This window comes from Salvelinus alpinus, chromosome 13 (assembly GCF_045679555.1).
Source record: "Salvelinus alpinus chromosome 13, SLU_Salpinus.1, whole genome shotgun sequence".
Classification (NCBI taxonomy): domain Eukaryota; kingdom Metazoa; phylum Chordata; class Actinopteri; order Salmoniformes; family Salmonidae; genus Salvelinus; species Salvelinus alpinus.
The window spans coordinates 30,082,544-30,108,803 of record NC_092098.1 but is presented as its reverse complement, the minus strand read 5'-3'; the positions used below and the strand labels follow the sequence as shown (position 1 = coordinate 30,108,803).

The 26,260-nt window shown below is 42.8% G+C and overlaps 2 protein-coding genes across 2 annotated transcripts; both read right to left on the bottom strand.

The window, feature by feature from the left end:
* Position 1: 1 nt before the first annotated feature.
* Positions 2–18,568, bottom strand: LOC139537513 (GAS2-like protein 2A). The gene is made up of 6 exons (XM_071338922.1): positions 17,697–18,568; positions 16,793–17,034; positions 14,060–14,167; positions 13,542–13,638; positions 10,643–10,952; positions 2–1,859 (listed from the first exon to the last, which is right to left on the bottom strand). Exons 1-6 carry the CDS (start codon positions 18,052–18,054, stop codon positions 140–142), a joined length of 2,835 nt encoding a protein of 944 aa, XP_071195023.1. The 5' UTR covers positions 18,055–18,568; the 3' UTR covers positions 2–139.
* A 361-nt stretch (positions 18,569–18,929) lies between these two features.
* Positions 18,930–24,965, bottom strand: LOC139537514 (malate dehydrogenase, mitochondrial-like). Its single transcript, XM_071338923.1, has 9 exons — positions 24,662–24,965; positions 21,618–21,786; positions 21,419–21,502; positions 21,210–21,319; positions 20,699–20,824; positions 20,134–20,211; positions 19,662–19,761; positions 19,396–19,547; positions 18,930–19,222 (listed from the first exon to the last, which is right to left on the bottom strand). The coding sequence occupies exons 1-9, from the start codon at positions 24,725–24,727 to the stop codon at positions 19,091–19,093; spliced, it is 1,017 nt and encodes a 338-aa protein (XP_071195024.1). The 5' UTR covers positions 24,728–24,965; the 3' UTR covers positions 18,930–19,090.
* Positions 24,966–26,260: the final 1,295 nt, after the last annotated feature.

The window sequence follows — 26,260 nt, the reverse complement described above, 5'->3', positions numbered from 1 at the left end:
ATTATAGTTGAAAACCTTTATTTGTTGAGATGAACGCTCCACTGTATGCAGATAATCTTTCACCACTACTTTGTGTGGTCTGATGCATCAATTCAGCTTTGACCAAAAATAAATGTAGTACAGTACCTGTACCTTAGCCTCACTGTGGCTTCATAGCCATGCTGCCTGTAGCTCTGATACATTTCTGTGGAACCCTGTCTGCCTGCCTGCCTGGGGAAGGTGTGTGATGCTTGTCTAGGTGTGTCCCCCTTCTGGACCCTCCAGGGTCACCCACAGGTTGACCCCCTTTGTAGGAGATTGGGGTAGGGATTCGCGAGGGCTTCTTGCCTGGTCTGTAGTCGTGCCTGGGCCGGCGCTTCAGCTTGTAGATGGAGGGCACACTCTCTGGTTTCTTCAAGGTCCTCTTCTGCCTGAAAGACCCATTCCTTGGTTTCAACAGGCTATCAGGGCCTGTTATGGTAGAGGCTCTGGGGTTCAACACAGGTGAATTGGCGTCTGTCACCCTGCGACTTATGCTAATGCTAACTCCATTCCCAGAGTCAGGCGAGATTGTAGAATCAGTGGGCAGCTCTTTGGACTCGACACTGGAGCCCATAGAGGACCAGGAGCTGGTCACACAGGCTTTGGCCACTTTGAGGCTGGAGTTCACCACCTCTGTGTTGCTGCAAGTCTCTCTACTAGCTCTAGGGCTCCCAGAGAGTGTTTTCACCCAGCTCTCCACACACACCTTTTCCAGCAGCCTATTCCCTTTGGAGAGCTCAGTGATGACTGCATCAAAGCTGGCCTCAACTGGATGTGTGGCATCAGAGGCTGAGGTATGTGGAGATGGTTCGAACCCAGCTAGAACTGTACTGAATCCACCATGATCGCTCTCAGCGATATTCTGAGATGGTTGGTATTGACCATTTTGCTTGCGTTTTCTGTCATCTGAGTCAACGCTGAGCTGCTGGAGGTTGGACAGGATCTCGTGCTCCAGACTCTGGTACAGACTGGCCTCCTGGGCTGGGCTGATGGGGGGAGGGGTGAACAGGTAAGCATTGTCTATCGCTCCGTCTCCTGCCACAAAGACTTTGCTACATAGTTCTGGATGCCCAGGCTCTTCAAGGTACACCACAGTGCTTTTGTGAGAAGCCTTATCATTGACAGGAAAGCCAAATGCATTCTGTCTTGTCAGGCCCTGCATTCTCTCGTGGTTGGAGTCGCTGTGTGAAGGGTTGGTTGTGATGTCATAAGGGGTGGGTGTCTTATTTGGATCCCTCAGGTTTCCCCCAATGGGTGTGAAGGGCCTGACTTGGCATTGCCCAGATGATTCTTCCCAGAATGTTTTGGCTGGACAGAAGGTGCAAATTATATCGGGGCTCTTTTGAAGAGTATCAATTTTTTCAGGCTGCTGGATAGTGATGGTGGGTTGTCTGGGGCAGACAGGGGTATATCTGGTGGATGTAGCAGCCCTTACCGTGTTGGGTCCTCCATGCCTCTGGGGGGCAGTACCGGTTGAGGGTTCTGTGCTGTTGCCGCCCAACATGGAGCTCTGCCTTAGCTTAGAGGCAAACTGAGACTTTGTCCAGGTTTGAGTAAGCCCGTTTTCTGGTCTGGGCTGGGGCAGGGAGGATTGCTGCCCAGAGGACCTGTGGAAGACCAGGGGGGTTCTAGGCCTCTGAGCCTGGGGCTTAGTCTTGGGCTGGGGTTGAGGTGTGGAGGAGTGTTGGATGGACCGAGGCAGGCTGCTGGTGAAGCGGGGGGCTTGGGACGAGCGTGTGGCCTCTCTGCCTGTCCTCGTGGAAGAGTTGAGTGCTGAGTCATTATTACGCCCAGACTGCTGGTGCTGGAGATTGGTTGTGGAAGCACTCTGTCTCAGTCTGAAATAGCACAACAAAATCACACACTGTCAAGTTTTAATATGCCACTGCGTATCCGATCTCTCCAAGGTGACCTAAATAACTACCATTATTAATTTGTTAATGCAAGTTTGCGCATGAATAAGTATACAGAATAAAAGTTGTTTCCAGGCTTCTCTACAACCTGGCCTACCAAATCCACTTCTGCATGTGTTTGGGTAATCAAACTAAAAAACAAACAAAAGCTGCTTAAACTAAAAATTATTATTTAAAATAGTTTGACCTTTATTTCACCAGGCAAGTCAATTAAGAACCAATTCTTATTTACAATGACGGCAAGAGGCAAAAGGCCTCCTGTGGGAACGGAGATTAAACAACGCAAGACAAAACGAACAACAGACAGAAGACACTGGCAACAGCACAAATTAGAACAGCAAACAAACAGTGAATGTGTTACTGTGTGAAGTAAGATGCCCACATCTAGCCTAGAGTTTCTGCTTTCACCAACTGTCTCAATCTTGTATTGTTTAGCAAAGCAATAATATTGTAATATTGTAATAATAAATGCAAAAACTGTCGTGTAAAAAAGGCTGTCAGAACGCACTATACTACATTACATATAAGGCGCTCAGTGACTCCCTGGTAGACAGCAACACTGAAAATGTGATTAGGATTTTATCGAGACAGTCAATATTATCTTTATTTTATCATGTCATAGACTTTAAAGGCAGACCCAGCAATATTACAGATGCAGAACGTAAACAGCACAGAGGGTCAATTTCCACAACTAAGAGTGTTGAAGCGTGAGGCTCAATTTCACTGATGTTTTGGTCCCATGGCTCACAAGCTGTAAGAGCTGTAAGAGAACCCGTGCACATGCGCAGATACTGTGTGTGACAGCTAAGTCTTGCATCTCGCTCATCTCAATATCTGCGGTGCTGTTCGTGGTAACGTCATTTTGCTGAGTCTACCTTTAAGTGGGCCTATATAATGCTATTGTGCTGTATTTTCTTTGTGATTTGCTTGAAGTTGATGAACAGCACAAAATCTCTGGATGTATGCTATGGCCAAAAATGCTATGCATTTTAATTTAAAACTACAGTAAGGTACATAATTGTTACCCAGAAATGATTTGATAATGAGATAAGTTTTATGCTATGACCAAAAATGCATAGACCTAAACTCAGCAAAAAGAAACGTCCTCAATGTCAACTGCGTTAATTTTCAGAAAACTTAACATGTGTAAATATTTGTTTGAACATAAGATTCAAAAACTGAGACAAACTGAACAAGTTCCACAGACATGTGACTAACAGAAATTGAATAATGTGTCCCTGAACAAAGGGGGGGTAAAAATCAAAAGTAACAGTCAGTATCTGGTGTGGCCACCAGCTGCATTAAGTACTGCTGTGTATCTCCTCAAGGACTGCACCAGATTTGCCAGTTCTTGCCGTGAGATGTTACCCCACTCTTCCACCAACGCACCTGCAAGTTCCCGGACATTTCGGAGGGGAACGGCCCTAGCCCTCACTCTCCGATCCAACAGGTCCCAGACCTGCGCAATGGGATTGAGATTCGGCCTCGTTGCTGGACATGGCAGTACACTGACATTCCTGTCTTGCAGGAAATCACACACAGAACAAGCAATGGCATTGTCATGCTGGAGGGTCATGTCAGGATGAGCCTGCAGGAAGGGTACCACATGAGGGAGGAGGATTTCTTCCCTGTAACGCACAGCGTTGATTGCCTGCAATGACAACAAGCTCAGTCTGATGATGCTGTGACACACCGCCCCAGACTATGACGGACCCTCCAACTCCAAATCAATCCCGCTCCAGAGTACAGGCCTCGGTGTAACGCTCATTCCTTCAACGATAAACGCGAATCCAACCATCACCCCTGGTGAGACAAAACCGCGACTCGTCAGTGAAGAGCACTTTTTACCAGTCCTGTCTGGTCCAGCGACGGTGGGTTTGTGCCCATAGGCGATGTTGTTGCCAGTGATGTCTGGTGAGGACCTGCCTTACAACAGGCCTACAAGCCCTCAGTCCAGCCTCTCTCAGCCTATTGCGGACAGTCTGAGCACTGATGGAGAGATTGTGCGTTCCTGGTGTAACTCGGGCAGTTGTTGCCATCCTGTACCTGTCCCGCAGGTGTGCTGTTCGGATGTACCGATCCTGTGCAGGTTTTGTTACTAGAGATCGACCGATTTCAAGTTTTCATAACAATCGGTAATCGGTATATTTGGGCACAGGTTTTTTTTTTTTTACACATTTATTTAACTAGGCAAGTCAGTTAAGAACACATTCTTATTTTCAATGACGGACTAGGAATGGTGGATTAACTGCCTTGTTCAGGGGCAGAACGACAGATTTTTACCTTGTGAGCTCGGGGATTCGTTTTTGCAACCTTCCAGTTACTAGTCCAACGCTCTAACCACCTGCCTTACATTGCACTCCATGAGGAGCCTGCGTGGCAGGCTGACGACCTGTTACGCGAGGGCAGCAAGAAGCCAAGGTAAGTTGCTAGCTAGCATTAAACTTATCTTATAAAAAACAATCAATCTTAACATAATCACTAGTTAACTACACATGACTAGTTTATCTAGCGTGTCCTGCGTTGCATATAATCGATGTGGTGCCTGTTCATTTCTCATCAAATCACAGCATACTTCGACAAACGGGTGATGATTTAACAAGCGCATTTGCGAAAAAAGCACTGTCGTTGCACCAATGTACCTAACCATAAACATCATTGCCTTTCTTTAAAATCAATACACAAGTATATATTTTTAAACCTGCATATTTAGTTAATATTGCCTGCTAACATGAATTTCTTATAATTAGGGAAATTGTGTCACTTATCTTGCGTTCCGTGCAAGCAGTCAGGGTATATGCAGCAGTTTGGGCCGCCTGGCTCATTGCGAACTGTGTGAAGTCCATTTATTCCTAACAAAGGCCGTAATTAATTTGCCAGAATTGTACATAACTATGACATAACATTGAAGGTTGTGCAATGTAACAGGAATATTTAAACTTAGGGATGCCACCCGTTAGATAAAATACAGAACGGTTCCGTATTTCACTGAAAAAATAAACGTTTTGTTTTTGAAATGATAGTTTCCGGATTCGACCATATTAATGACCAAAGGCTCGTATTTCTGTGTTATTATGTTATAATTAAGTCGATGATTTGATATTTGATAGAGCAGTCTGACTGAGCGATGGTAGGCAGCAGCAGGCTCGTAAGCATTCATTCAAACAGCACTTTGGTGCATTTGCCAGCAGCTCTTCGCAATTCTTCAAGCATTGCACTGTTTATGACTTCAAGCCTATCAACTCCCGAGATTAGGCTGGTGTAACCGATGTGAAACGGCTAGCTAGTTAGCGGGGTGCGCGCTAATAGCGTTTCGAACGTCACTCGCTCTGAGACTTGGAGTGGTTGTTCTCCTTGCTCTGCATGGGTAACACTGCTTCGAGGGTGGCTGTTGTCTATGTGTTCCTGGTTCGAGCCCAGGTAGGAGTGAGGAGAGGGACGGAAGCTATACTGTTACACTGGCAATACTAAAGTGCCTATAAGAACATCCAAGTTAAAGGTCCCGTGTGGCTCAGTTGGTAGAGCATGGCGCTTGCAACGCCAGGGTTGTGGGTTCATTCCCCACGGGGGGACCAGGATGAATATGTATGAACTTTCCAATTTGTAAGTCGCTCTGGATAAGAGCGTCTGCTAAATGACTTAAAGGTAAATGTAAAAAGTTATATGAAATACAAAATCGTATAGAGAGAAATATTCCTATAATAAACTACAACCTAAAACTTCTTACCTGGAATATTGAAGACTCATGTTAAAAGGAACCACCAGCTTTCATATGTTCTCATGTTCTGAGCAAGGAACTTAAACATTAGCTTTTTTACATGGCACATATTGCACTTTAACTTTCTTCTCCAACACTTTGTTTTTGCATTATTTAAACGAAATTGAACATGTTTCATTATTTATTTGAGGCTAAATTGATATTGATGTATTATATTAAGTTAAAATAAGTGTTCATTCAGTATTGTTGTAATTGTCATTATTACAAGTAAATAAATCGGACGATTAATTGGTATCGGCCTTTTTTGGTCCTCCAATAATCGGTATCGGCGTTGAAAAATCCTAATCGGTCGACCTCTAGTTGTTACATGTGGTCTGCCACTGCGAGTACGATCAGCTGTCTTTCCTGTGTCCCTGTAGCGCTGTCTTAGGCGTCTCACAGTAAGGACATAGCAATTTATTGCCCTGGCCACATCTGCAGTCCTCATGCCTCCTTGCAGCATGCCTAAGGCACGTTCACACAGATGAGCAGGGACCCTGGGCATCTTTCTTTTGGTGTTTTTCCAGAGTCAGTAGAAAGGCATCTTTAGTGTCCTAAGTTTTCATAACTGTGACCTTAATTGCCTACCGTCTAAGCTGTTAGTGTCTTTACGACCGTTCCACAGGTGCATATTCATTCATTGTTCATTGAAACAGTGTTTAAACCCTTTACAATGAAGATCTGTGAAGTTATTTGGATTTTTACAAATTATCTTTGAAAGACAGGGTCCTGAAAAAGGGATGTTTCTTTTTTTGCTGAGTTTATTTGCTTGCCATGCTATTGTGCAATAGATTAATTCAATGGACAGAAAATGTTATGCCATTTCAGAATATTTCCTAGCCTGGAGCTTAAGTACCTGGAAACTCATTACAGAATTTGAGAAATCAAAGCAAAGCAGAGCTGCTACATCAACATCCAAGTCTACAGAGGCTGCAGGACATGGTTTCAACCAGTGATGATAGACAAAGATGACCACAAAGACTGTTTCATGGACATTATATGTGGTCCTCCTCATATCCTCAAACTAACCTGGATAGAAGGTCTGTAAATCTATGTCAGTGGTTTTACATTCTCAGTGAATTCTGCAGCATAATGCTGAGACTGAAATATGTTGAATAGACTACGGTATACTGAAAATGATAATCTAGAGTATACCATACCGATAATATAAACTGTAGAAAATGTTTTTTTCTAATAATTCTGTTAATTTGCATATCGTTTCCAAAAGCAGGCTGCCACAGATACCTGCTGGTGTAGTGTATGCTTGAAAACTTTTTTGTTGTTGGTGTAGTGTATGCTAACATATGCATCCCTACAATCATTATCCACATAATTATAACTCCAGTGACTGTTTGTGCTGAAGTAGGCCAGCTACAATGTTAATAATATTGTGTTAATAAATTGTGGCGGCATGACAAAGTTGATTCATTTTAACGATCTAACATGCAGTGGGGGACGTTAACAGTGAAATGATCCAACACAATAAAATGGGAATAATGTAAAACTATGTGCAGCATGGAGGTATTGAGTCACATTATCACAATATAACAGTCATGCATGAGCTTGCACGTTTTAGATAATTCCTTTAAAGATTATGTAATTTCACTCTTTGGAAAAAGCAAAAAGAGTAATTTCAATATCGGTAACAAAACACATTTTGCTTGATGCTCAAAAATACAGCCTGTACTGTACTATGTTCAACACCAGTAAAGTGTCAACGGACTCCATTAAAAGTTAAAATTCAGAAGACAAACACTATATACGAAATGCTTCAGTCTGGTTTTAGACTCCATCATAGCACTGAGACTGCACTTGTGAAGGTGGTAAATTACCTTTTAATGGCGACAGACCGAGTCTGCATCTGTCCTCGTGCTACTAGACCTTAGTGCTGCCTTTGATACCATCGATCACCACATTCTTTTGGAGAGATTGGAAACCCAAATTGGTCTACACGGACAAGTTCTGGCCTGGTTTAGATCTTATCTGTCGGAAAGATATCAGTTTGTCTCTGTGAATGGTTTGTCCTCTGACAAATCAACTGTACATTTCGGTGTTCCTCAAGGTTCCGTTTTAGGACCACTATTGTTTTCACTATATATTTTACCTCTTGGGGATGTCATTCGAAAACATAATGTTAACTTTCACTGCTATGCGGATGACACACAGCTGTACATTTCAATGAAACATGGGGAAGCCCCAAAAATGACCTCGCTAGAAGCCTGTGTTTCAGACATAAGGAAGTGGATGGCTGCAAACTTTCTACTTTTAAACTCGGACAAAACAGAGATGCTTGTTCTAGGTCCCAAGAAACAAAGAGATCTTCTGTTGAATCTGACAATTAATCTTGATAGTTGTACAGTCGTCTCAAATAAAACTGCGAAGGACCTCGGCGTCACTCTGGACCCCGATCTCTCTTTTGACGAACATATCAAGACTGTTTCAAGGACAGCTTTTTTCCATCTACGTAACATTGCAAAAATCAGAAATGTTCTGTCCAAAAATTATGCCGAAAAATTAATCCATGCATTTGTTACTTCTAGGTTAGACTACTGCAATGCTCTACTTTCCGGCTAACCGGATAAAGCACTAAATAAACTTCAGTTAGTGCTAAATACGGCTGCTAGAATCCTGACTAGAACCATTTTTTTTATCATATTACTCCAGTGCTAGCCTCCCTACACTGGCTTCCTGTTAAGGCAAGGGCTGATTTCAAGGTTTTACTGTTAACCTACAACGCGTTACATGGGCTTGCTCCTACCTATCTTTCCGAGTTGGTCCTGCCGTACATACCTACACGTACGCTACGGTCACAAGACGCAGGCCTCCTAATTGTCCCTAGAATTTCTAAGCAAACAGCTGGAGGCAGGGCTTTCTCCTATAGATCTCCATTTTTATGGAATGGTCTGCCTACCCATGTGAGAGACGCAGACTCGGTCTCAACCTTTAAGTCTTTATTGAAGACTCATCTCTTCAGTAGGTCCTATGATTGAGTGTAGTCTGGCCCAGGAGTGTGAAGGTGAACGGAAAGGCTCTGGAGCAACGAACCGCCCTTGCTGTCTCTGCCTGGCCGGTTCCCCTCTCTCCACTGGGATTCTCTGCCTCTAACCCTATTACAGGGGCTGAGTCACTGGCTTACTGGTGCTCTTTCATGCCGTCCCTAGGAGGGGTGCGTCACTTGAGTGGGTTGAGTCACTGACGTGATCTTCCTGTCTGGGTTGGCGCTCCCCCTTGGGTTGTGCCGTGGCGGAGATCTTTGTGGGCTATACTCGGCCTTGTCTCAGGACAGTAAGTTGGTGGTTGAAGATATCCCTCTAGTGGTGTGGGGGCTGTGCCTTGGCAAAGTGGGTGGGGTTATATCCTTCCTGTTTGGCCCTGTCCGGGGGTATCATCGGATGGGGCCACAGTGTCTCCTGACCCCTCCTGTCTCAGCCTCCAGTATTTATGCTGCATTAGTTTATGTGTCAGGGGGCTAGGGTCAGTCTGTTATATCTGGAGTACTTCTCCTGTCTTATCCGGTGTCCTGTGTGAATTTAAGTATGCTCTCTCTAATTCTCTCTTTCTTTCTCTCTCTCGGAGGACCTGAGCCCTAGGACCATGCCTCAGGACGACCTGACATGATGACTCCTTGCTGTCCCCAGTCCACCTGGCCGTGCTGCTGCTCCAGTTTCAACTGTTCTGCCTGCGACTATGGAACCCTGACCTGTTCACCGGACATGGTACCTGTCCCAGACCTGCTGTTTTCAACTCTCTAGAGACCGCAGGAGCGGTAGAGATACTCTTAATGATCGGCTATGAAAAGCCAACTGACATTTACTCCTGAGGTGCTGCACCCTCGACAACTACTGTGATTATTATTATTCGACCATGCTGGTCATTTATGAACATTTGAACATCTTGGCCATGTTCTGTTATAATCTCCACCCAGAAGAGGACTGGCCACCCCTCATAGCCTGGTTCCTCTCTAGGTTTCTTCCTAGGTTTTGGCCTTTCTAGGGAGTTTTTCCTAGCCACCGTGCTTCTACACCTGCATTGCTTGCTGTTTGGGGTTTTAGGCTGGGTTTCTGTACAGCACTTTGAGATATCAGGTGATGTACGAAGGGCTATATAAATCAATTTGATGTGATTTTGCTCTTTCCATGACAGACTGACCAGGTGAATACAGGTGAAAGCTATGACCCCTTATTGATGTTACTTGTTAAATCCACTTCAAATCAGTGAAGATGAAGGGGAGAAGAAGGATTTTTAAGCCTCGAGACAATTGAGACAACGATTATGTATGTGTGTCATTCAGAGGGTGAATGGGCAAGACAAAAGATGTAAGTTCCTTTGAATGGGGTATGGTAGTAGGTGCCAGGCGCACAAGTTTGAGTGTCAAGAACTGCAACGCTGATTGATTTTTCACTCTCAACAGTTTCCTGTGTGTATCAAGAACAGTCCACCACCCAAAGGACATCCAGCCAACTTGACAACTGTGGGAAGCATTGGAGTCAGCATGGGCCAGCATCCCTGTGGAATGCTTTAGACACCTTGTAGAGTTCATGCCCCAACAAATGGAGGCTCTTCGGAGCACAAAAGTGGGTGCAACTCAATATTAGGAAGGCGTTCGCTGCTGATGCCAGACAACAAGCGAGGGCTTTTCAAAATATTATGTAACCTTTTTGCATCCGTCAATGAACAGGTAATCTAATAATGTAGTTAAATGGCAGTGATCAGCACTAATAACAAGGTCCAGGGGAACCAAGCTGTGTTATTAATGATCCTGTTAGGATCAAACTGTGTTTAAGGTCTGTGTGGCATTCACTGATATATTATGTACCCTGGTACTGAAAACCACCCATGAATGTGATCTTACAATCAATTTCAACACCCTCAATGTCCATCATTGTTTTTAATAGCATTATCATCAATATTACTAATATTTTCATCAATACCATCACCATTATTCACTTACCTGTTGGAAAAAGTAGTCTTCATCTCCCTGGAGAACCGGGGGCCTGGGTCAGGAGAGAGGGACGATCTGTTGGGGGAGCAAGAGGCTCTGAGCCCTGGGTCTGGTGATGTCCTGGCTGGCCTCAGGCCCCTGGGGGAGTAGGTGGAGGGGGCTTCGGAGGGGGTCCAGAGGACGGGCTGGAGGGGGGTCTGGGCGTGGCGACTCATGAGCAGCATGGTGGGCATGGTTGGACCCTGGCCGTCTGGGCGCCCCGGCAACCTGCCTTTGATCTCGTGGACCGGCGTGCCAGGGCGCTGTGCCAGCTTATGGGCTGAAGAGATGGAGAGGGATGGAAATCAAGATAAGAGAAGAAAACAAAGTCATCATCTGTCACCAGTGTTACAGGGAAGTTGTTAATATCCCAGTAAATCACCAAGGTGAAAATAAAATGTAAGATACAGGATTCAGCAGCACATAATTTGAATGGTAATCGTTATATAAAGCACTTATTTGCGGCATGGTGATCTTGTTAGGAATGAAGCACAATTTATATAACTTTAGTTTTTTTTCTCCACTGCATTTTTAGCTGAAGTATTTAACCTCCGATAGATCTTATGAATACCAATTAGGGTAATGGTTGCAATGTCAGTGCCTGTCACAATTCATATTTCTGCATTGGCTTCAACTTTTCCAATCTCTAAATTTGGGGAATAAAAGATCAGCTCTCATCAGCTGAAAGTATAGAGGTTAGGCTAATGGCTGCTCCTAATAGAAATGTGTCTCTATTTATATGACAAAATGACAATCACAGTCCACCATCCCTTCCACTCTGGCCCTCTTTGGGCTTTATTTTACAAGCCTGGTGAGGTAGGAGTGAGATTTTACACAGCCCCGGGAAGATGTTTGGGATTGGGGGTGCTGTGATTTTTTTTGCCAATGGCTATATTGGTTCGCTAATACAGGACTAGTAAAGGCCCAGTGAACTACTTTGTGTGAGAGAAAAAAACAAAAAAAAGCTCAGCACCCTCAGCACCCCTATTTCCTGCAGCTATGATGTTACATGCCTTTGGTTAAAAGCCGTCCTTGGAGAGGAGGCCAGCAATGCTTCAGTTACATTCACTACATGACCAACTCATTCCAAAATCATGGGCATTAATAGAGTTGGTCCTCCCTTCGCTGCTATAACAGCCTCCACTCCTCTGGGAAGGCTTTCCACTAGATGTTGGCTCATTGCTGCGGGGACTTGTTTCCATTCAGCCACAAGAGCATTAGTGAGGTTGGGCACTGATGTTGGGCGATTAGGCCTGGATCGCAGTCGGCGATACAATTCATCCCAAAGGTCTTCGATGGGGTTGAGGTCAGGTCTCTGTGCAGGCCAGTCAAGTTCTTCCACACCGATCTCAACAAACCATTTCTGTATGGACCTTGCTTTGTGCATGTGGGCATTGTCATGCTGAAACAGTAAAGGGCCTTCCCCAAACTGTTTCCACAAAATTAGAAGCACATAATTTTCTAGAATGTCATTGTATGATGTAGCATTAAGATTACCCTTGACGGGAACTAAGGGGCCTAGCCCAAAGCATTAAAAACAGCCCCAGACCATTATTCCTCTATCCACCAAACTTTACAGTTGGCATTATGCATTTGGGCAGGTAGCGTTCTCCTGGCATCCGCCAAACCCAGATTAATCTGTCGGACTGCCAGATGGTGAAGCGTGATTCATCACTCCAGAGAACGCGTTACCACGGCTCCAGAGTCCAATGGTGGAAAACTGTACACCACTCCAGCCGACGCTTGGCATTGTGCATGTTGATCTTAGTCTTGTGTGTGTGCGGCTGCTCAGCCATGGAAACCCATTTCATTAAGCTCCTGCTGAACAGTTCTTGTGCTGACGTTGCTACCAAAGGCAGTTCGGAACTCGGTAGTGTGTGTTGCAACCGAGGACAGACAATTGTTACACACTACGTACTTCAGCACTCGGCGGTACTGTTCTGTGAGCTTGTGTGGTCTATCACTTCGCGGCTGAGGCGTTGTTGCGCCTAGATGTTTCCACTTCACAAAAACAGCACTTACAGTTGACCGTGGCAGCTCTAGTAACTGACTTGTTGGAAAGGTGGCATCCTATGACGGTGCCACGTTGAAAGTCACTGAGCTCTTCAGTAAGGCCATTCTACTGCCAATGCTCGTCTATGGAGATTGCATGGCTGTGTGCTCAATTTTATACACCTGTCAGCAACGGTGTGGCTGAAAAAGCCAGATCCACTAATTTGAAGGGGTGTCCACATACTTTTGTATATATAGTGTAAGTCCTTTATTACACCAGCATCTAGTGTGGAGCAGTAATATAATTGACAGAAGCTCTGATGTCACAGAGTGTGACTCAGTAGCGCAGCGGGGGCCGCAGTCATCCATCTATGCTTCCTTTCCTTGGCCCCTTTAAATGCATGTGCTTGTCAATGCACAATAATACACAACGAGCAGCTCATTTGTCCAATCATGACAAGCGCAATGGTTAAGGTGTGGACTGCCACCTAGTGTGCAGCATGCCCTAGACTGTATTGCAATATTGGGAATCGCTTTGAGTAATATTCCAGGTATTCCACTTCTCCATCCTACTGTAATTATATAACACATCCATATACTCTGATTCCTTCTAAACTAAATTGCTCCCTGTGGCGATTAATAAAGTTGAGTTGCGTTGTTGTATAGTATTGTGGTTAGAGTTCTCAGGAGCTGTGGGAGAAGAATAGAGGCAGGCACCCTGTGTGTCGTGATGAATATTGACTCATTCTTATATCAGTCAATTTGCCTGGTGGATGCTCCTGCATTATGTAAGTGATGGTGATGCAAGCAGGTTCAGTCGAGGAGGGGGGCTAGTGTGTGTGTGTGTGTGTGTGTGTGTGTGTGTGAGAGAACTCACTGATAGAGGTGCAGCGACAGGGGTCATGCTTGTCCAGATAGTGCTCCAGGGTGTCCCAACCTCCACCTACTCGCACCATCACATGATTACGCAGGATCTGATAAAACATGAACACGCATGCGGGCGCACACACACAAACCATACCTATGAAAAAGAGCACAACTGCAACATTGTATAATTGGTGGGTTAAGATAGTAAAAGACATATGATTTACTCACAATAATGACTACATAGCATTAAGCATTTCAAAGCCTTCCAAGAGACCTTCAAGGTTACATATGTCACACCCCACTTTCTGCCACAGAAAAAAAAAAAAAAAACATAACTAAATTTTTCCATTGAAAGTTTTTTTTATTTTTTTATCCCATAGAGTGCTGCAGTATTACGGGTATATTGGTGATAGATTGTCAGAGATGAGACGTGACAGGCACAGAATGAGTTCAGCTGTAAAGCGTGAGCAATTGATGAGGAGGATGAGAGAGGGAAGGGAGTAGAACAGGTGGCGAAGGGAGGCATACCCGAACAAATATGAGTGTGCTGGAGTCCCCCACCCTGTATTTGCCCTCAGACACTTTGAACATGGGAAACTGTGTGGGGCAGGTGCAGCGGCTTATGAGGTACTGGACCTGAGAAACAAAAACACAGGTGAAATCCAAGAGCCAACACTTGAACATGTACAGTTGAAGTCGGAAGTTTACATACACTTAGGTTGGAGTCATTAAAACTCATTTTACAACCACTCCACAAATTTCTTGATAACAAACTATAGTTTTGGCAAGTTGGTTAGGACATCTACTTTGTGCATGACACGTAATTTTTCCAACAATTGTTTACAGACCGATTATTTCACTGTATCACAATTCCAGTGGGTCAGAAGTTTACATACACTAAGTTGACTGTGCCTTTAAACAGCTTGGAAAATTCCAGAAAATGATGTCATGGCTTTAGAAGCTTCAGATAGGCTAATTGACATAATTTGAGTCAATTGGAGGTGTACCTGTGGATGTATTTCAAGGCCTACCTTCAAACTCAGTGCCTCTTTGCTTGACATCATGGGAAAATCAAAAGAAATCAGCCAATACCTCAAAAAAAGATGTGTAGTCCTCCACAAGGCTGGTTCATCCTTGGGAGCAATTTCCAAACGCCTGAAGGTACCACGTTCATCTGTACAAACAATAGTACGCAAGTATAAACACCATGGGACCACGCAGCCGTTATACCGCTCAGGAAGGAGACGCGTTCTGTCTCCTAGAGATGAACGTACTTTGGTGCGAAAAGTGCAAATCAATCAAAGAACAGCAAAGGACCTTGTGAAGATGCTGGAGGAAACAGGTACAAAAGTATCTATATCCACAGTAAAACGAGTCCTATTTCGACATAACCTGAAAGGCCGTTCAGCAAGGAAGATGCCACTGCTCCAAAACCTCCATAAGAAGGCCAGACTACGGTTTGCAACTGCACATTGGGACAAAGATTGTACTTTTTGGAGAAATGTCCTCTGGTCTGATGAAACAAAAATAGAACTGTTTGGCCATAATGACCATCGTTATGTTTGGAGGAAAAAGGGGGAGGCTTGCCAGCCGAAGAACACCATTCCAATCGTGAAGCACGGGGGTGGCAGCATCATGTTGTGGGGGTGCTTTGCTGCAGGAGGGACTGGTGCACTTCACAAAATAGATGGTATCATGAGGCAGGAAAATTATGTGGATATATTGAAGCAACATCTCAAGACATCAGTCAGGAAGTTGAAGCTTGGTCGCAAATGGGTCTTCCAAATGGACAATGTCCCCAAGCACACTTCCAAAGTTGTGGCAAAATGGCTTAAGGACAACAAAGTCAAGGTATTGGAGTGGCCATCACAAAGCCCTGACCTCAATCCTATAGAAAATTTGTGGGTAGACCTGAAAAAGTGTGTGCGAGCAAGGAGGCCTACAAACCTGACTGTTACACCAGCTCTGTTAGGAGGAATGGGCCAAAATTCACCCAACTTATTGTGGGAAGCTTGTGGAAGGCTACGCGAAACATTTGACCCAAGTTAAACAATTTAAAGGCAATGCTACCAAATACTAATTGAGTGTATGTAAACTTCTGACCCACTGGGAATGTAATGAAATAAATAAAAGCTGAAATAAATCATTCGCTGTACTATTATTCTGACATTTCACATTCTTAAAATAAAGTGGTGATCCTAACTGACCTAAGACAGGGAATCTTTACTAGGATTAAATGTCAGGAATTGTGAAAAACTGAGTTTAAATGTATTTGGCTAAGGTGTATGTAAATTTCCGACTTCAACTGTACGTAATCAAAAGTACTGCACATGATGTACTGTACGTTTTTATATGTTGTCTTTACTCTATAGCCAGGGTGACTAATAGTTCAAATCAAGTACAATTCAGTCTCACACAAAGACACACTGTGTTATACAAAGGCAGCAATACTGTTTGTCTCCTTACACTATCCAGCTATTGCTTAAATGTGCAATATATCAGTGACTGTATTGAACCCCAGACTTATACAAATCAGACACATCCCGGCAGTCAAGGCACCCGCCAAGACATTTCCCCTGCTTGTCCTACAACTCACATCTTTGTAGCAACAAAAACAAGCCTTTATCCCTCGACACAGGGTTTTATAAGTGAGTTACGACAGCAGAAGGTGGTGGTCCATCCATTGCCAAGACAGTTTTCCCTTTGGCTTAGTTAAGGTCAAATTGAAAAGAGAAGATTCAAGTCAATCCTGTAGCCTATTTTGACATGTACAGCAATGTCCATGGTCTGTTAATCTTTTCCACAAAAATTATATGGTCTAATTAATTTCCTCAGATAACTTCATTAAAATGGAAATAACCCCTATAGCCCAAACTACCATCATTAGGTTTATCCAACAAGTCTAATATAATTCAGTGTATAAAACCTCATGAGTACTAGTCCTTTCCCCATAGAGGGACCCAGATCAGTAGTTAAACCAGACTGGCCACATTGCCGACAGATCTGATCACTGGTTACGTTGGATGATTTGAGCATTAGTTACAGTAGACTTGCTCATTGTAGAGTTCACTTGTAATAGTGGTAGATTTGTAATAACTGGTCACTTAAAATAGATTTGATCGCTGATTACAATTACAGATAATATTAGTGACTGTGGGAGATATGTGAACATGTTGGAATAGTGGATTTGATCACTGATTATAGTGGAAGATTTGTTCATTGGTTCCAATTTGTGAACTGGTTCCAGCGGTGCAGTCTCACCATCTCATCCAGGTTTTGAGTGTTGGAGGTGCGCCGCTGGGGTTTGGCTAGTGGCGGGGTCTCTTCCAGGGGCAGCTCCAGCTCCTCTCTGATCTCCTCCTCGATCTCTTGCTCCAACTGTATCAGCACGGGGGCGGCCATGCCGAAACGAGAGGCCCGCCGGGCTACTTCCAGCAGACACAGCACAAAGTTCTTCTCATTCTTCCGCAGCACTAGGTCGTCTGTCTCAAACATGAGCACATCTGGAGAAGGAGTGAGAAGGATTGAGTGAGACGTCTGAGGATCGAGATGTTAACGCAATATGAAGGAGCAGCATCATGTGACCAACATGACCAGGAAAACTGGTCTGGGCGCTGAGTTTTCTGTTTCCAGATGAATGTTCTATCCAGGGATGTGATCATTAGAAAAGTACAGATCTAAAAAATTGAGGGAAAGGTTCATGAGGCCATGTTCCTATGAAGTATGGATTTAGAGCCTCACCTAGTGGTACATTTCCATATTGATTGCATTCCATCAAACACTGTTGAGCACTTGTCTAGCACACACCGTCCGTTGTAGGCTACTGAATGTGTGCATGCGTTCAGAAATATTTTTTTAATACAATAGGCATAGAAATAATATTGAGATGCTGGTCAGCCAGCCATTATTTCAAGACTCCATTCATGTCAGTTTGTCACACCTGTTTGCCACTTGACCTGTGGGGCAAGTGGGTGTGGATTTACGGCATATAAAGAATATTACATTCACAGCTGTGATACTCCTGAGTGACAACGGCAATGGTTTCACCTAGTTAAACTATAATTACGTTCAAGCCTTCCGTAGGATATATGCAAATGAAAAATTGTGGCCAGCAAAAGTTGTCAGTCAAAACATTAATTGCCATTATGCAGGAATATTGTCATACCTTTAATATGCATATGCTTTCGACACCAACTGATGAAATTTGAGATGTTGTCCCGGGCCAGGAAAGTTTCAGGTTGGGCCGAATTTACGAACGTTACACCGTTCGTTGGCAGCTGGACCTGTCGCACCATCCCGTACTTTTGAATGAACTCTCCCGCCACTCGTGTGACATTATTGGCGTGGGAACAGAGGACAGCGCCCGTCTCGAGCGCCTCCACTATGTTGTTCACGTCAATATCAATATCGTACAAATCTCTCAACCATTCTGCCAAATCCTCCTTCATCGCATACAGGTACTCTTCGCTAGACTTGAAGGGCTTGATGCTTTGATTTGTGGCATGATGAATCCCAGTGAACATTGTGAGAAATATGAAATGAACACCTCAAGCAGAGAAGTCACGACATGAGGCAAAACTATCGTGAAAGTTGTATCGCAAATATAATATTGCCTCAGCCTGCACCTGGTTCCACTTGTTTCATGCGGTTTGAACGCGTAGCTAGCTAGTTTAGCTAACGTTATAGTGATTTACAGTGTAAAACGCTCGACTATAAAGTTATTCATTTCAAAAGATGGTAATTAATAAAATGTTCGAAATAGTCAAAATCAAACTGAAATCTGTCTACACTTAAGTTTCTCTAGCTACCCAGGCTGCCAGTTTGTTTTGTGGCTTCTGTGGTACTCTCCTTGGTTACAAGGTAACGAGCTCATTCCAAACATTCCCATTAACCATTTCACGACCAGTCTCCCCCAACAAGTTCAAAATTCCTTCCAAAACGTTTTGTTTAATGTTCTTAAGCGTTTGATTAATTATTTTGTAGCTGGACGCCACTTGTTTCACCTTTTATATAATCTTGTTAACCCAGAATTAAGTTACACATATACATTTTAATTTGAATAATGAGGTGTAGTAACTCAATTACATTGTCAGACACTCAAGGTGATATGTTTGCACATTGGAATTCTTAGTGTACATTTCCACCCTCCCCCACCCCTTCACTATTCAAACGGTAAATGTAAATGTGTATAGCTGTCTTTATACCTTTAAAAAAAAGCCACAAGAATAGTTCTGGGTTGATGGGCAAAGACAAAATACTACTTTACAAATAATTCCATGCATAGTTACATGGAGCCTACTTTGACAATCTAGATTGCAAACAGGAGTCATTTGAACATCTATGTAAAAGCAACAAGTTTGAGAAATCCCTCAAACATACATTGATCCAGTGCAAGATGTAAGGTCAACTGTTTATTGATAGCGTTATTAACATTTCTGATCAGTTAACATTTCTGATAACAGCTATTTCGTCATCAGGCATGATGAAACTTGAATTTGAGAGACCTTGGTGCCATTTAAGTGACTGGACAATATAAATAACCACAGACTCAAACTTTGCTCACTTCATGTTAGCAACAAAATCCTCGCCCTTCTTGATGGAGCCCTTCAGCTCACTAATGGCATCAGCCACCAGATTCTCCTCAAAGGCTGACAGCTTGCCCAGGCCAAGGTTCTTCTCAATTCCGTGTTTCTAAAAGGGTACAAAAATATTCCTTCTGGTTATCACTTCAGATTGTCAAAGTAGTGTCATTCAAATAGGAACCTGAATTAAGTACAAGTACACCATTAATATCAACAATAAGCAGAAAGTGAAATTTCAGTCTCCAACTTAAAAACCTGTTTATAAGGTGGTGTAGGACTTACCCCGAGGAGGAGAGGTGTGGAGAAGTATTTGCATTCGGTCTCTTCTGACCTTACGTACGCACACTCTACAACGCCATCCTTTCCGTTCATGGCGTCCAGGACAGAGAAGGTGAACCTAGCCCCAGCGTAGGCCATGGACAGCGTAGCAGAGCCTGAACACACATAGGTTAGCCAGTTAGAGCTCATCAAAGTGGTTCAAACATGAGTTACGTTTAAAGGACAGTTTATATTGAGAATCAGCCAGTCCTTCGGGTAACACTGCCTACCTGCTCCAGCCTTGGCCTTCACAACCTCAGTGCCAGCATCCTGGATCCTAGCGGTCAGAGCAGACAGCTGGTCGGCTGGGAACTCCACTTTGGGTGTTGCCTACAGAGCAGCGTGTGCAAGGTGTATAGTTATTCACAGGAAAAGCCTTGTTCATGTTGAACCTTATACTATTCCTTTTCCAACTGAATTTTAAAATGACCATGAATTAGGAATTTCTTAAAGCCACAGACTAACAAATACTGAATCACTGTATGACAACTCATTCACTTTGATGTTACAAACACTAGAGGGAGCCATAATAAAGTGTTCCCAAAAACAGGGGCGGCATATCAGATCAACTCAAACCCCTAAACAATAGCAAATGTGTGTCATTTTTGTTTTTAGATTAAGATTTAGTCCTACTGGTGGCATTGCAAGGAAATCTTTCAGGTATTGGATTTTTTATTTCTGTGAAAAGTCCCTTATTCTTACCTGTGAGATGAGCGGAATAATGGTCTTTCCTGCATGACCTCCAATCACTGGTACATTGACACGTGCTGGGTCAAGGCCCTGCAATATGAAACACCAAACAGTCACCCATCTTGCCTTGCCACTCATTATGCAATAATCAATGAGTGGATACTAGCTGGCTAGCATTAACTTAAGGGGGAAAAAATAACTACTTAAAAAAAGTTATGCAGTTGGATCATGGTGACAACCAAATATTTAAGTGGAGACATTCCCTACAACATAAGCCTATTACAATACAAACGTTGTATAGAATGCACCCAAGCACATGTAGAGCCTTGCTCTGAGCAAACTACAAAGTTGGCAACTCCAACTCTAGGTGTGAATGTTTTTGCTTTGTCACTCAGATGATTGTGGAAGAGTAGATAAACACTATCTGTAAGATACAAACATAAGCTTTGTTCCGTTCAGGGTGATACGCCCATGAACTTTGAGATCACTCCTGTGTGTCAAAGGTATAGAGGGTGAGTATAGGGCGCATTAGGAATGTTTGAGGTCCTCAATCCTCTGTAGCTTAAAGATGGCTTACTTTCAGCTCAGCGACAAATGCGTTGGCTCTGACGATATCCAATGTTGTGACGCCAAACACTCGGTTGGGGTTGTAGACACCATACTTTTTCATCACCTCTGATGTGATGGGAATAGTAGAGTTGACCTATGGATGAAACAAAACTGTCAGCTATTTCAAACTACATGTTACTATCACTGGCATTTAGCTTCTGATGTACACTAAACAGCCATTACACAATCAATGGAATATTTAAGCATTTATTGTTGAACAAGATCTTGTATCATTAAAGATTGTGGTGACTGAAGCACCAAAACAAATCAGTGACCTAAACAGCGCTGGCGTGGAAAATAAATTGCCTTTCAAATTAAGCCCATTCCTGAAAGTCAGTGCTACCTTCTCTTTGGCAACAAAAAATGGCTTTTCTCCAACACCAAGGTATCCGACTGTATAGACGTCTGAGCTGCTTTAGAGTAATGCGAGTCGTCAGGAGCTTGAGTTAATTCTGGAGAAGAGGTAGTGATGTACTCACAGGGTTGGCGATGATGCAGATCATGGCTTCGGGGCAGTTGCGGGCAACAGCATCAGCCAGAGTGGCCACGATGGTGGCATTAGTGTTGAACAGATCATCACGGGTCATGCCTGGAAGAAATATATTTTAAAATGTAATGTGCACTTCCAATTGAAAGAAAGCATGATGTTCTTCATTATGAATCCCTTTGTCAACTTGGGTAAACTTACCAGGTTTTCTTGGGACACCAGCGGGGATGACAACGACATCGCAGCCTTTCAGTGCAGCGTCCAACTGGTCTGGACCCATGTAACCTAGTGAAGGAATCATCATAGTTAAATTAGATAAACCAAAGGGACATTTTCACAGTCATTTCACTATACAGTATTAAGACTTTAGTAGTGAAGCTGATGTACAGCAGGAAGGTACCAGTGACGTGGGCCCTGGTCTCAATGTGGCTGAGGTCAGCTGCCACTCCAGGTGTGTGTGCAATGTCAAAGAGAGACAGTTCGCCCACCAGAGGACTGTTCTTCAGGAGCAGTGAGAGAGGCTGGCCAATACCGCCGGAAGCACCCAGCACTGCCACCTTGGCATTGTTCTGAGGGGGAGAGGAGACAATTTCACTGACTATCTAATATGGCTGTCCCCTACAAAAAAAATATTGGTCCACCGAGAGTTTGTTGTCGATTGATTGGTCGAAATTTTAAAACATGTATTTTTCCATATATAGACACACCCTATGTTTGAATAAAATCAACTATATGTAGGCTACTGAGCTTGTCTGATGCTTTAAGCGCTGCGATTAAAAATGAAGACTCAAATTACTAAAGAGGGAGCCAGAGATCAATATAGCCTAACCAGAAGAAAAAAACATGTATGCCCATCCTCCTCCCGCTGCTGGCCTTCGCAGCCGTTATGCTCCTGAAGTTGCCGGTAATAGGCTACACCAGCTATCGGAAACCTTTTTTATTTGGAGTGCCAAGTTATCATACCATTTCTACTGATCTGCGTGCCAGTTAGGATTTTCACATGCACATTTTCATGGAACAGTTTCATTTAATTTATAATAAAGTCTTCATATCTCAAAATCAATGACATGGTTAATACAAATTATATTTAAATGATATCAATCTAAAATTAACTTATATTGCCAATATGTAAAAATAGCCTCCATAAAGCCAACAAATAAAAACATTGCAGCCTGCAGGTAGAAAATAGCCTGATAAAAAGAAATATCCTATAAATCACATTGCTACGCATAGCCTGTCTGCAAGGAACTCGAAACATTGTATCAACTTAACTTGGTCTGGCCCAAAGCTCATGCTAGCAAACATGCAACAATGTATAAAATATTCTGGGCCCTCAGTTTCCTGCACCAGTAAGCTCCTGAGAAACAAACACAGCTGTAGGCTATTTGTGCAAGTGATAAGTAATCAGGTAGGCCTTTTTTATGACTTTTCCACCAGATCAGGGCATTACTTTTTTTCGCTTTCATGCTGAGTGGTTATCGAAAGGAAGAGTGCTGGAAATATTTTTTTTAAGCTACGTTGAGGAACTACTGTCTTTCTCAATGGATGTAAAAACCAACTTTGTTTACGTGCTGTTTGAGGCAAAGAAAAATTACTTCGAGAAGCGCCACAGTGATGGTGAGTTAAGACAATCAGAAATTGTATCAGATCTCCAAATGTGCACATTTATAAGCCTACATTTGCCCGCAGGCCAGGTAGCCTAGGCCTATGTGTAATCAGGTGCGTGTTTTTACTCAAGATTGACAGGAGCGCTCCAAACCAAAGACAATGAATAAATTGACAACTCGTAAATGAAATAAACGAAAACTTTTTTTCTTACAAGTGTAGCCTAGGTTGTGCACTCCGCAAACAATGTGTCCACTCCTACAATGAGAACGGTAAGAATGTAATATTGAATGCATAAACAGAAATTACCGTAACCAAACAAACATTCTAGATTAGAAATTATGGTAACAGTAAATGTACTACTGGTGATACCCACAGCTTTCAATAGATTAGTACACTCAAACAGGCATGAATCACACAGGTGTCTCGTGTGCCATAACATTTATTTCATACATTTACCACTACTTGACTACAAATCTGTTGACCAACAGCATATCGACCAAACAATCGACTAAATGGGGTCAGCCTTACTATCGACGTCATATTGCTGACAATCACACAACCAAACATATTTCCTGCGTGTCTGAAGAATTCCAGCACAAACTATTGTAGAATAGATGTGCATCTATTACAAACAAGAAGCTTGAATGAGACACTCAATGGTGGTTTTGTAGGATGGGTCTGTTAGACCAAGGTTTATAATTCAAGTTTCATGTAGGACTCAGTTAATCTTTGCACAATCAATCCTTGTAATTTGCTAATATCAAAAAGGGACAGAAACCTTTCACCTGAAAATGACATCTGTATTCTTGTAGGCCACAAACCATTCACAGAAAGGGCAACGGTCAGGACACTATTTATGGATTCAACCTCTTGACTATTCATGGTTGGCCACAAGAAGCCAGGATTTCAGAGTGATTCAAGAATCATTTTTTATTTAACCTTCATTAAACTGTAGAAAGAATGTAAGCCACCATTATACTCAAATTCACAGAATATTTCAACAGCTCTGATTATATTAATAAGGTAAAAGTTACTTCTTGGTCAATGTTGTGGAATTATACTACTGTATCCTTGCCAATGCCAACCTTCAGGAACAGCTAACATTGATCAAAACTGTCCAAGATGTTTCATCAATCGTGTTAATTTTATCCTTGACACACTCAATTCAAACGAGTTTAAATTAAGACAGTTTGTAGCAAAGATTTGTGATGTTATTGTATTGCACACTATCAGTAGTTTTAGTATATCATAATGTGTGTTAAATATGGATTAATTAGCAGAAACCTGATTTGTAAGAAGCTGGGCCAATAATCCTCCTAATAATTCCTTCAATTGAATGGGCCATCGGAGGTTGTTCACTAACATGTCACGAAGGACAAGCTCGAGATATCTGAACAAAACACTGGTCTGTCAATCAAAGCACCTTTACCATAGTATTATTTTGTCACTCATAATTTCGCATGCCTTGCCTTTGCCAATCCCAAAAGTAAAGCAAGCATGACAAGTTGACCTTATACAGTGCAGTGCAAGCAGCTATCAACCGTGTACAAATCCTTGCTAGTCAGCTACTGCTAGCCAATTAATTAAACTAACGTTATAAGTATAGCTAAAGTTGATAACAAACTCGTTTTAAACACTCTAGACCATTCTGATGTGGCTCAACTCATGCAAAGTATGTGACATTTCAAGTTATAACTAGCTAATGTAGCTAGTTAGCTGGCTAACTAATCTGACAAGCTAGCTGGCTGCCATGCTAGCTAGCTAGTAACGTTAGCTAATTAGTTAACTTACGCTATTACTAGCTATCTCTTAGCTGACAAAAAATATAATATTTACCTGTGAGGAGGTGGATAAGCTCCTGGTAGCAATGCAAATTGTGGGTCTTGCAATGCGGGAAAACATGTTGGATAGGGAGGGGTTGGCTATTCTTTATACCTGATCCTCTTCACAGTGACTCCAACGTCCTCTACCTCTGTGGCCGGTCGAAACAGACCGCTTGCAAAAGCGACCTATCTTAACTATCAGGGACAGCCTACTTCCTGTACCGTATGCAGTTTGATTGGTTAAGATATGAACATTTCCGGTTATGATTGAGCTAATGGAATATCAATCATGCTTTATGACGTCGGGTCCAAAGTGGTCCTCATTCGCTTTCACTTTCGTGATGCATTGATTGGAGTTTATTTTTTGTGTAAAGATGATTAGCTAGTGATTGCAACCAGGGAGGATGGAATGGAAATCTCTTATAAAATGGTGTTGCAATTTATGTACAATGTTTGGTATCTTTAATCACATACTGTAGGGCTACAGACCCTTCGAGCATGTGTTTCTTCAGGGCGGATAAGTCTTGAATGACACCTGTTATACAGTACCTTATTAATTTGTGTTTATCATTACATTGTCAGATCCATCATATCGATGTAGTATATTGGGAATCAAGCATCATCCAATTTTTCTTGAATGTCGTCTTGAAAGAAACAACATGACAACACTTTCTGAGGGTTGTCTGACGACTTCTAGGATGCATTCTATTTTTAATGAAGGAATGCAGCACTTCCATGATGTGGATAAAATACATGTCAAAGAATAGACTTTATAACATGGACTGTGTATACATTTTGACCCATGGGTCAAAATATGGCAATTAACACCAAAACAAAAACCCAACCCTTACATTTTGTCAGAGATAATCAAACTGCCATGGAATATTATGAACAAGTACTTATGTTATGTAGCATAACTTTATCAGTCTTGATCCTATGATCCTGCAGTGCAGAGGTGAGTACTATACTTCATGCGCCACAAAAGCCTGGGCCTTGGATGGAGGCAGGTAGAACACCCACATACGCCACGTTACAGTATTCAATAGAAAGATGGCCAGTACAACCTGAAGGAAGTGAGTTGGCAGTGGGAGGGTTTCTGGCATGAATATCCCATGTGCAACCTGCCGTTGTTCCCCTGAGCAAGGCACTTATATATATTTCCTCAAGTAAAGGTAGTAGGCCAGATCTTAGCATTTTAGACTATTCCATTGGTCCTTAAGTGAAATTTCCATTCAAAATGAACGCCACCACTGGTCTTGACGAGAAGAAAAAAAGCTGTCAGGGGAGGTTCTCTTCTGCACTGTTCATCCAATCCAGGAGACACTGAGACACTGAGGTATAACAGAGGAAAAGGAAGAGGCCCAACTCTGCGGAAAATCTGTCTCCCTCCAGCAGGTGGCGTTTTTGTTGTTTCGCCCACCAAGCAAGGAGTTTTCGTATGGAAGGTCATTGAGTGTCGAATTTGGTCAACCAAAAATCAAATGGCTTATTTGCTAAGTGAGGTTTATTTGATCAAATAGAAGTTTCGGAAAATGCTTAAGTTTTTATGAGTGTACTGATATAAGTAGGACACGTGACATCCCGGAAACTTTGAGTAAAAACACTATCGGAT

Excerpts from the sequence above, each read along its gene's own strand:
- LOC139537514 (XM_071338923.1), bottom strand. The coding sequence starts at position 24,727 with ATGTTTTCCCGCATTGCAAGACCCACAATTTGCATTGCTACCAGGAGC. Across the intron at positions 19,548-19,661 it reads GAAGGCCAAGGCTGGAGCAG|GCTCTGCTACGCTGTCCATG; the intron begins GTAGGCAGTGTT and ends ATGTGTGTTCAG. Across the intron at positions 19,223-19,395 it reads CCACACCTCTCCTCCTCGGG|AAACACGGAATTGAGAAGAA; the intron begins GTAAGTCCTACA and ends GTACCCTTTTAG.
- LOC139537513 (XM_071338922.1), bottom strand. The coding sequence starts at position 18,054 with ATGTTCACTGGGATTCATCATGCCACAAATCAAAGCATCAAGCCCTTC. Across the intron at positions 13,639-14,059 it reads GCACACTCATATTTGTTCGG|ATCCTGCGTAATCATGTGAT; the intron begins GTATGCCTCCCT and ends ATGTTTTATCAG. Across the intron at positions 1,860-10,642 it reads AAGACTACTTTTTCCAACAG|ACTGAGACAGAGTGCTTCCA; the intron begins GTAAGTGAATAA and ends GTGCTATTTCAG.